The following is an 11,786-nucleotide window of genomic DNA, read 5'->3' as shown; positions in this document are numbered from 1 at the left end:
TAGTGTTGGTAGGTGGCACATTAATGCCGCTGGAAGGAGTGTTAGTACCAGGGATGATTTCAATGCTGGTGTTCTCAGGGTTTGTTGCTGATCCGGACCTGAGTTCTACCATCTTGAGATCGGATTGAAGAATGAAATCAGAAATTGAAAAATGATATTGTAACCGAGAGATTAATCTCCCACTATGGTCGACAATTGTTTGAGGTTGAAAACGGTTTCTGCTGATTTTGGTAATTTCGTGTATGGGTGAGAAACGAGTCTAAACCTTAAACAATGTACTGCACGGGAGTACTTTAGATTCGAGAGATCAATCTGTACAAATCTGGCCTAAACCAAGAAATGGCCGTTCTAGACTTGCTTCGGTCACAAAGTGAAGGAGAAGGGTTGGTCTTGAGGAGGGAAGCGAAGAGAGTGTTGAGACCAGAATAGTTTATTCCGGAAGAGTGGTTGTTTTATGACTTGTATCATAAAGTGAAACGCTAGCAATGTGGAAAGCTAACAGGTGATTTCTGAGTGTTGTATTCTCCTGACCAAAACTTGTCCTTTGGTGGAAATAGGTGAGACCTATTTATACAAGTCGCAAAAAACCGTACCCTGGCCTCGTAAGAAGTGGTAACGGTTGAGTAATAGAAGATAATGGTAACGGGTAACGCCTGGAATTGACGTTTCCATAACGAAGGATACGTTTCACCATTATTTCCTGTCATTACTAACCGCCTTACTCTTATGACACTTTCTTGTAACGGGCGTATTGCACGCCGCACGCTGTAAACCGCCAGACCAATACCCTGATGAGCATCCCCCAGTTTGTGACATGTTTTGATGTCTCGAGTGTTTTCGTGGAAAACGTGTAGCATATTTCTATTGCTTGGCAAGTTAAAATTGAGAGGCTTGTCGGTTCGGTGGCGACCTTCGACGGCCGAGATTTTGCATCTTGAGAGGAAGGGTGGCCGTTGATTATGGCTACCTTCCGTTGGTAGCCAGTGGCGCGGCCACAGTGCTGTCATGGCTTGTGCATGCTCTTGGCGTGGCCAACTAGGGTGTCGTGACCAAAGAATTGGCATAGCTAAGTGTGTGCCATGGACAAAGAGTTGGAAACGTTGCCAAAAGGTTGCCCACAAATTGTTTGGTTTGGTGGAAAGCTTGTATGGCTGAGATTTGCATCTCAGAAGGAAGGGTAGCCATCGACTGTTGCAACCCTTCGTTTGGCAGCCAACGGTATGGAGGCATGGCCGGTCGTGGCTTTGGCATGTTTTAGGCGCGACCAAATTAGGGTTTGGCATAAACCGTGGAATTTGGCATTGGGCCAGAAGTTGCCACACGTTTGGTGGCGAACTTGTACGGCTGAGATCTGCATCTTAGAAGGAGGGGTATCCGTTGATTGTTGCAACCCTCCGTTTGGCAGCCTGCGGGATGGAGGCATGGCCGACGTGGTTTTGGCATGTTTTAGGCGCGGCAAAATTAGGGTTTGGCATAAACCGTGGAATTTGGCATTGGGCCAGAAGTTGCCACGCGTTTGGTGGCGAACTTGTACGTCTGAGATCTGCATCTCAGGAGGAGAGGTAGCCGTCGATTGTTGCAACCCTCTGTTTATCATCCAGCGGCATGGAGGCATGGATGGCGTGGCGTTGGCATGTTTTAGGCGCGGACAAATTAGGGTTTGGCATAAGCCGTGGAATTTGGCATTGGGCAAGAAGTTGCCATGCGTTTGGTGGCGAACTTGTACGGCTGAGATCTGCATCTCAGGAGGAGGGGTAGCAGTTGATTTCTGCAACCCTCGTTTAGCAGCCAGCGGCATGGAGGCATGGCCGGCATGGCTTTGGCATGTTTTTAGGCGCGACCAAATTAAGGTTTGGCATAAACCGTGGAATTTGGCATTGGGCCAGAAGTTGCCATGCGTTTGGTGGCGAACTTGTACGACTGAGATCTGCATCTCAGGAGGAGGTGTAGCCGTTGATTACTGCAACTCTCCGTTTGGCAGCCAGCGGCATGGAAGCATGGTCGGCATGGCTTTGGCATGCCGTTGGCACGGTGGTGCGGCTGGCTTGGTTGGGACTTTGGCGCGTGAGGTGTGGCTGGCATGGTTGGAATGTCGTTGGCACGGTGGTGCGGCTGGCATGGTTGGCATGCCTTTGGCGCGGAGGTGTGGCTGGCATGCCGTTGGCACACTTGGCTAGCATGCACGGCTGGCATGTGCGGAGATAATGCCAGTCGATACTGAGGGTTCTGCCGTGGAACATAGCATACATATAAAAAAAGGTACCCTGGTAAATTTCTCAAAGACGTATTGAAAGGATCAGTAAATGCGGTAGTGCTGATATTGGTACTTACGACTTTGTTTCCTTACAGAGTGACGTCACGCCAGACTTAGGTTTTACGATTTTAACCCTAAGCTAAAAACCACCATCAACAGGTTAGTTGTTGTTATTCTTTGTTCTTGCATAAGGATGACAACATGATGATATTTTGATATCAATTATCCCTGGAATAAGATGCAATCATATTGGAGAAGTGGATGCGAAATTTGAGGTAACAATCTTGTTAGTTAATTGTTTTCCTGTTTAAGAAAAGCCTGAGTTTATATTATATATATTTATTGCTTTTGCTTAACAAAATTTCGGTTCAATTGATGTTTATTCCATGATGTGTGTGGATGTGTGTGATTAAATTGGTTTCAGTTACGAAAAACTATTGTTATCTTGCTTTATTGTTTGGTATCAATTGTTTAGGCTTACAAAATTTCGGTGCAATTGCGGTGTTTTAATGCTTATGTTGTTTCAATTGCTTCCAGTTGAGGTGAATAATTAGGCAAGGTTATTTATGTTATTATTTATGGATTAACGAAATAAAAGGATTAAGGGATGAGTTTTTTAGTCCAATTCAATTTCGGATAAGAGAAACTAAGTTAATTCTGACCTTAGTTAGACTTATCGAAGTGAGGTTTCGGTTATTCAAGTCTAATCGAATGCCTTAATAAGAAATGTTAGTTAACTAAACTAGTACTTGTCTTGTTTAAAAACTGAAAGGTCTAAGTTTATGGATAATTAGAACCTGATGAGAAAAATAAAGTTATCTTTATTTTGGTCTTATCGAATTAAGCGGTTGTTTTTGAATAATCGGTTTAGCAAAGGGACTAAGGTGCTTAGTTGGTTTTTGGTTTGCTAAACTAAATTGGAAAAATTGTTTCGTACAATTGTTTCCTTGGTAACAGATGAAAATAAAACTACTTGTAGTTTCGGTTTTGATATTGGTTATCAGAACATGATGTGTGGAACCCTCGTGCCTACTCTACAGGTTGCAAGTCTATTCTGAGATTTGTAAGATTCTTTTCGTGTTGTTCTTTATTTTTTCGTTTCTTTGTCATTTTGTGACAAAAAGGGAGAGAAATATATGGAGTAAATAAGTGATACTGGCATTGATTGGTATCCCTAAGGAAAAGAACATTGGTGCTTAAACGTTTTATCTAAACGAAAGAGTGAAAGCACAGACTAAGGGGGAGTAACATGTCATATGAATTGGTATAACAAAGACGTGTGGTATAACAAAGTTAATTAATACTCTTTCTCTTTGTTATTATAATGTCAACAACGACATTTTTAAGGATTGAATGTAAACAGTTTACTGTGTTGTTGAATTCGGGAATCAAGTGTATGTGTAATGAATTCTTGTAATTTGTTTATCCATAAGATGTAAGAGTTTTGTCAATAAAATTGAAAAAGGGGGAGATTGTTAGAGCATATCTCGGTTGAACTCACCAAGCATTGGTATGTCAAGTTTGTTGTCATACTTTAGTGAATCAAAACTCATGTTAAGAGTCGCTTGATTATATACTAGAGTCAACTTCGTATAGGTTAGCTTGAAAGTATTAGGATAATGAGACATTACAAGTATTGCGAAGACTTAAAGATGTGAAGAAGCAAGGAGCTACAACGACAACAATAATCCTTCCACTTGAGGTTAGTGAATTTGACTTGAACTGTTTCATTCCCTAACGTATCTTTCAAGTCGTGCATATTGAAAACAAAACTGCGAAGCATATTTGAACTCTAGATAGATATAATATTAAGGAATACAATACGAGGTTTATTGCTTAACCATTAAACTTTGTAGATAAGACATCGCCATAATCATTTGAATGCTATTGTGATTATGTATGGGTATAAGGAGAGGATTTCATCCTAGAGAACAATGTTTTACATGTATTCTAAGGAAGTAAGTTCATAAACTTGTTTGTGAATTTAAAAGGAAATCGCCAGGCGTTATTGGTTTTGTTATTCATTGATATCTTATGAACAACTAATATGTGTGATTGAGTATAACCGTTCACGACTTGTTTGTGTTCTTGGTAGAACTATTCACAAAGGCCTGACTTATGTATTGGTATGAATATTATTAGTGAAACCGATCTTAAGTAATCACCTGAGATGGTATGATCGGGTTTGTGATTTTATGTCTGACCAAATATGGGAAAGGGGAACCGATCCTAGTAAGATGTGCAATACATCACAAAGGGGAACTGATCCTTGTATGAGGTGCAACAAGGTTTATTGCAGAAAGGGGAACCGATCCCATGAACATGTGCAACACGTTTCTAGGCAAAGGAGAACTGATCCTACGGACATGTGCAACTCACATAAGTTAGATACCATATATATGTGGGGAACCGATCCTCGTACCTAGTCGACCGAATTTTGGAAATCTAGCGTGACTATTTGATCAATCGCATAGTTCTTGAAAGTCAGATGAACTAATTCTAAACTTGTTTAGAAGTGTGGAAAATCGGTTTCAAGGTTGTAAGTGTGAAAGAGAACTTACAAAGTAAGGATGTCGACATAATTTGAACACGTGCTGTGAATGTTTATTTCTTTAATTGTTCAAAGTTATTCCTTAATAGCTAAGGGAAGAGAATCCTAGGATCGAAACATAAATAAGTTAAGAATATTGTAATTAAGGTAATTAACTTCATTTTCAGGAAAATAAGAATTAGTAATGTGCATTTACTAATTAGATATTTTCTGAGAGATTTCGATCATTATTTTTGGACAGAGCATTTCCAGAAATTATGAAAACCGAATTTGTGCTTTAATGAATATCTTGAGAATATTTTCGGTTTTGGAAATTCTTTGGTGTCCAAACTTCCTAGTCTATAAATACTTGAAGTTTTCCTTTCTATCAAACTAGTCCTTCGTAACAACAAGCTTCCTCTTTGTTGTGTTGTTACTGGTGTAGCCACCTATTCGGAGAGGAGAGTAACCTAATTAGACAAAATCTCTTATGGCTGCTCAGTTTAAAGTCTTCTTTGGGATTGAGAAGCTCTAGCGTGTACCGTTGGTGGGAAACTAGATAATTGCAGTTTATCTTTTGTTTTCATTGATTTGATTGACTAACGGTGGTTGAACTTTTATTGCACCTAGTTTGTTTATGCTTGAGAATCTTCTCTTCTGATATAAGATTCACTCAAACTAGTTCAGAGTTTCTACAGGGATCTTTAAACTGTTGTTAGTTCTAAAGACGATCTTGTGATAATCCATTGTTAACAGACTCCGTTCTGTGCGTGATTGATCACAAGAGATTCAAGTGATTGTGTGCAGGTTATTATTGAAGATCTAAGAAGATTTGAAGAAAAAGAAGATATTGAAGATTTCTGATTTGTGGGTTCATAATGTTTAGTGTGCACGATACTTGTTTCGGTAAAAGAGGATCCAATTAATAATCGATTTATCCTGGTGATAGACTGGATTCATTAATTGAGTAGATCGGCATCAACATAATTCTTTGGATTAATAGTGTTGTTGGCTTAATCTTAAACGATTACTTCGGTAATTGAACATAAGATAGATCTAAGGACCTGACGAAGGAGTTTATGTTAAGACAAACAGAAGAGCCTTTGTCCGTCTCATATCACTTGGTTGAAGAGAGTTGATACCAAACAGATTTATTATTCCTTTACTGTTTGGAGTACGAACCAAAGGAATTATTCCAAGTACGTGACTTATTTATAAGTTGGAGGCGTGGGAATACAGACAGAACTAGGTGAACAATAGGTTTAGTTTCTTGGTCTCAACTACACGAAGTTAGGTGTAATTTTGTGTAGTGGCTTAATCCTGAGAGTATTCAATTCTGGACAAGGTCCCTGGATTTTTCTGCATTTGCATTTTCCTCGTTAACAAAATCTTGCCGTGTCATTTATTTTATATTTCCGCATTATAATTGTTTTATTATAATTAAAGTAAATTACACAAACGTTAATTCCTATTTACTTGATAAGTGAATCTTATTGTGTTTGGTTAAGTCCGAAACTTTTTATCAAGTAACATACTTCGTTGTTGTATTGTCTCGATCTCGTATCCATAGACGATCACACGTAGTGTGAACCGATTAGTTGTATTGTCTCGACTCTGTCCATAGACAATCACTTTCGGAGAAAGGACTTATAGGTAGGAAAATTTTTAGCTTGAGGTATATTTGGGTACCCTCGCCTTTTCAGGCGAAGGCTGGTAAATTCAGCCGGCCAAGTTGGATGGTCGTGATAATTTTGCGACTGACTTGGACGGCCAAGATTTATTTCTTAAGAAACTAAGCAACTCGACCATCTTATTTGGATACCAGTTTAAAGCAGAGCTTGTAGGCTAGAAGGGATGGGATTGGCCGGTAATAAAAAGGGGCGCAAAAAGGCAAGCATGGAGCATGGCCGGTCGGACATGGGTGGCGCTATGGAAAATCGATCGGCCAAGTGGCACAGTCGTGCTCCTTTCGTGACTGACATAATCAGTCACGATTTCCTCTTTATTTTTTATTTTTTTAAACTTCTGTTAGGATTTTACTCTAACTGGCTCTATGATGAGCCAATTCCTAGCTTGCCTAAATTTAGTCTCGACCAATAGGGATCAAGATATCGTGCATGCTTTATTTTAGGGCAGAAAATCCAATTTTGTGAGTTGACACAAAATTAGGTTAAAAAATCCAATTTTGTGGCACAACATTGAGTAAATTAGATGGATTTTGCACATTTAACAAAATCATTAATTTTTTGGCTACTCATACATGTTGCACACCTACTGTTGTTGGAACGACTTGCGGAGCCTTTCGTGCGTACCTTAATTTAGACATGAATCCATGTTACTCAGCTAAGAATGAACATGAACGTCAAGTCAATATTAAGAGTTCAACTAAGAATATAGCACTAAATAAGTACTCAATTGGCTCTATACTAGTGAGCAATTCATCTAGGAGCTTGATTTTTCATAATAAAAAATTAGAACACCCGGGATTATTACGACATGCACCAATACTGTTATGATAATTTTACATATGTGGGTATTGCATTACACAGTGAATACTGTTGTACATATACATATACATATATTTTTAGTTCAGCAAGGCGAAGCTCATAACTACATTTATACGATAAGAGAGGCACATGCTCTCCCCAGGTTCTTGATATATCTCTTAAATTACTTACAAAATGAAGATACATCAACGCACGAAATTTTGAATATCGGAGCATTAATACTAATTTTATAGTTTTCGCCCTAAACTAAAAACCGCCATCAACACCAGTTTTCTAATTTTTTTTCTAAAAGAATAAGGTAGTGACTAAATACAACCCTCAACTAAGTTAAATACAACCTACGATTAAAATAATGATTTTTTATAAACCTAATTTATGGAAGTAGGCACAACCCACTTTTTATTTACCTTATTAATCGTATCTTAAAACCTGACTCCTCACTATTAACGGTGAACAAAACTAATTTTTAATCGATAACATTGCTACTACCATTAGATCAACCCCTATTTTGACCCTTTATCCATATCAAAAGTCTTACGGTAAATTTGTTAGATAGTACGAAAACCCATGTAGTAGTTATCCAATAGTTCGGCAGAAGAAATTCTTTAACCGCTGGTCGAACGAGGTTTCAATTACAAAAATTTACCTTCCTGGCCATCAGAGAACACGTGTGGTTCACAAAACCACATCACGTACTCCTTCACAAAAATCACGTCGTTCTCTTTCGCAAACCAGAAAACTAGCTTGGGAACATAAATTAAATCACTAAATCGAAAACCACAACTGTAAAAAATAAAATCATCGAAAATCACCTAAAACTAAGAATTTAAAAACAAATTAGGGCACCGAAATCAAAAATCACCAAGATCCAATGGAGAAGAAGGAAAAAAAAAAGAGAAAAACAATAAGAAGAAGAAGATCTCTATTAGTCGCCAAGAACAGTACATATTAATATGCATGATCCTATAACATATATTGATATGTACTGAAGGAAAAAAGTATAATCATTAGTACATATTGATATGTACTGAAGGAAAAATTTATGATCCCACAGTATATATTGATATGTACTGAAGGAAAATACATACCAAAGAAAAATGTGTATGATCTCATAGTACATATTGGTATGCACCGAAGGAAAATAAGTATTGAAGAAACAAATGTATGATCCCACACTACATATTGATCCAACGGTCAATATGTATTGAAGAAAAAAAATATATGAACCAACATGTACGGAAGAAAATTTGTATAATCCTACGGTACATATTGATATGTATCGTATGATTATACAAAATCTAAAAATAAAATAAAACATGATTTAAATAAAAATAAAAGTAGAACAAATTAGAATAATATGATATCAGTTAAACCATGTCATTTGAAGAGATAACCCTCGTCTTCCAAAATTGAGCAAATCCAGATGAAAACCAGATGAAAAAGAATATTAAAGAGTAGAAATCAAAACCCAAAATTAATAGGGTTTTTTGATAAAGTACCTCTACTTTTAACTTTATACTAAAAAAATGCCCTTGTTTTTTTTTAACTTTCTAAAATGCCCTTGGTCTGACCGTTTTGTATAATAAACGGTAAAAAACGGTAAACGGAAGTTAACAGCCGTTATTGCTTAGGTGGCAGCGCAATAAAAGTCTAAAAAGCCCTTTGAACCAAATAGAGTTGAATCTACTTGAATTGCCGAGTTGAAACGCCGACTCAACTCGAGTCAATAAGAAACACGTGGCATCCATCTAACCATCCATCTTAACATGTAAACCTGCTTCATTTCATATGTAATACATGATTTAAAAAGTACTATTTCATACATAAAGTTGTTGCGAAATAACATTGTTGTCCAAAATAAAGATGGTCCAAAATAACATTGTTCTAAAAATTAATAACCCTAACTACTTCAAGCCACATACTGCCATTCACTTCTTTGTCTGACTCATGTTCTTCTTCTTTGAAGTTGTAGAAGATTTAGCAGGAGCTTTCTTAGCTTTAGAAGAAGATGCAGCTGCTGTTTTTCTAATCCCAGATGGTTGAGATGATTGCTTCTTCTGAGGAGCAGGTCTGTCAAAAGATGTGAAGGTAGCACCATCTACTTGGGTTCTCTGCCTCTTAGCTTTTGGATTCTTGCCAACATCACCACCTTGACATGTAATTTTTTTATGACAAGTTGATTTACATCTTGTACATGAATATACCTTTGTAGGTACTTTTGGCTCATCCCATGCTCTCCTCCTCTTAACTCTAGGCCTTCCTGATTTCCTGATCTTGATAGCAGATTCCAATTCAACCTTTTCATGTTCTTCCAACTACAAAAATAACAATGAGTTACAAAATGGAATTACATTTAAGAAGGTCTAAGGGAGCCCAAGGTCCAAATAACATGCATTTGAGTTACAAAATGGAGCTACAAAATGACTGAAAGTACCTCAGGCCAATTTTCTTGAGGAGGAAATGGAAAGACAACTTGAGCATATGTGGCTCTGTATGCAGCAACTGAGTAATAATGAGAGCAATACCTGCAAAAAAAAAACAACAACAACAAGGCAGTTATAGTTGACAACATAAAAACTTAGTAAAGCTGAGATGCAAAAAACAAATTCTGATAAAGTATATACTTACTTTGTCCAATCAGGTCTCAATGGCTTCAAACAAAAAACAACATGTTGACAAACAAACCCTCTGAGTTGCCATTGTAGACAACTGCACTGCTTTTCTTCCAAGTTCACAATAAAAACTGCCTTGCTACCCTCATTTGTGACTTCATACAATTTACCACTCACACATGGGTATACTTTAAAAGCACCAACCAACTTACACAATTTACCAATCAGTTTCATAGCAGTAGGAACCAATCCATTTGGATTCCATTTTGCACTTTCTTTTCTTCTTTTGTGAAACAAACTCATAACCAACTGATTATAAAGAATTCCTAGTCTACATATTGGTTTGTCCCTAAGGTTTTTTGCCATGGAATTAAATGACTCACAAAAGTTGTTATTTAGGTGTTCACACTTACTAGTGTCATCAAAAAAGTCCCTAGACCATGACTCAAAACCAGCCTTTTCAAGGTACACCACAGTAGCAGGATTCTCCTTCTTCATATCTTCCATATGTTTCTGCATACAACAAACAGAAACCATAAACAAATTAGCAGGTTATAACACATATACAAACCATAAACATATCAACAGTAAGAAATATTTCTGAGATATTACATAGAAATGTTTCTTCTTGTAGCATTTGGCTGCATTCCACAGTAAGCTATACAACTTTTGTCCCTTAAAGTGCTGCTTGAAATTGTTATACAAGTGTCTGAAACAACAAAAACTTATATTTAGATGGCACACTCTAAGTAACACAACAAACACTTAATGATCAAAGCAAATAAAGTTAAGAGAAGCTCACCTCCAACAATATCTGTGATATGAGTTTGGGAACACAGCAGGAACAACTTCAAGAAGCCCTTTTTGTCTATCTGAAATGAATGTCAATGGCTTTTCATGGCTTAAGAGTAATGGCTTCAAGTCATTGAGGAACATAGTCCAATTCTCAATTGTTTCAGCAGGAAAAACACCAATTCCTAATGTGACTAAACCATTTTGACCATCTAACCCAGTTGCAGCCATCAACGCACCACCACACTTACCATTTAGATGAAAAGCATCTAACCCAACAGCTGATCTACACCCTTCCTTCCATCCTTTGATAGCTCCAGCAAAGCTTATTGTCATTGACTCAAAATCCATGTCAGTATACAATATGAAAAAGTTCCAACTGAATCCTTGTTGGAGTCACACACCATCTTACAAAACTGAGGAACTAGTTTGTAACTCTCTTCATAACTCCCATACTTAGCTTCCATCACTAAGTTCCTAGCTTTCCATGTTGTATGATAAGTAATATCAATGAGATGAGAAGCCTTGAAATCCTCTTGAATTTGTCTTGGTCTTGGAATTACTTTTCCAGAGCCATTCTTCAACTGCTCTTGTATAACTTCAGCTACTAATGGAGGGTCTGCAGATCCATTGGGAATCTTGTCTTCTACAATCCTTCCCTTGCAAGTATGGGTTAAGTTCACAGACCTAACCTTAAATGTAGACTGCTTTGGTAGTATTGAAGAAAACACAAACCACTCACACTCAACTTTTCCTCTATGGTCAAACCTATTTTCACACCAAACCCTAAGTCTTTTCTTGTCACTCTTTCGAGCCTTAAATTCACATTCATTTTTAACACAAAATAACTTAAGATGTCTTTTGAATGCATTTTTATCAGGAAAGGTAGTACCTACTATCATTTGTGAAGGATCTAGTGGTTTAAAAAAATCTGACTCATCAAAAAGCTCACCAGGTTCATCCTTAAACTCAGGGTTATCATCTTGGAAATCCTTGTAATATTGTGGGTCTTCTTTACCCTCTTTACCTAAACAAGTACAAAACAAAAAGCTCTAGTTAGTTTCACACCTTCATCACTCATATAAACATAA

At 37.4% G+C, this 11,786-nt stretch overlaps 1 protein-coding gene across 1 annotated transcript; it reads right to left on the bottom strand.

The window, feature by feature from the left end:
* Positions 1 to 9,219: 9,219 nt before the first annotated feature.
* LOC113290849 lies at positions 9,220 to 11,031 on the bottom strand. Its single transcript, XM_026540439.1, has 5 exons — positions 10,706 to 11,031; positions 10,516 to 10,612; positions 9,920 to 10,416; positions 9,726 to 9,816; positions 9,220 to 9,606 (listed from the first exon to the last, which is right to left on the bottom strand). The coding sequence occupies exons 1-5, from the start codon at positions 11,029 to 11,031 to the stop codon at positions 9,220 to 9,222; spliced, it is 1,398 nt and encodes a 465-aa protein (XP_026396224.1).
* Positions 11,032 to 11,786: the final 755 nt, after the last annotated feature.

This window comes from Papaver somniferum, chromosome 6, assembly GCF_003573695.1.
Source record: "Papaver somniferum cultivar HN1 chromosome 6, ASM357369v1, whole genome shotgun sequence".
Classification (NCBI taxonomy): Eukaryota; Viridiplantae; Streptophyta; class Magnoliopsida; order Ranunculales; family Papaveraceae; genus Papaver; species Papaver somniferum.
This window is presented reverse-complemented; position numbering and strand designations above follow the sequence as displayed.

Excerpts from the sequence above, each read along its gene's own strand:
- LOC113290849 (XM_026540439.1), bottom strand. The coding sequence starts at position 11,031 with ATGACAATAAGCTTTGCTGGAGCTATCAAAGGATGGAAGGAAGGGTGT. Across the intron at positions 10,417-10,515 it reads ACAAGAAGAAACATTTCTAT|AAACATATGGAAGATATGAA; the intron begins GTAATATCTCAG and ends TGTTGTATGCAG. Across the intron at positions 9,817-9,919 it reads TTGAGACCTGATTGGACAAA|GTATTGCTCTCATTATTACT; the intron begins GTAAGTATATAC and ends TTTTTTTTGCAG.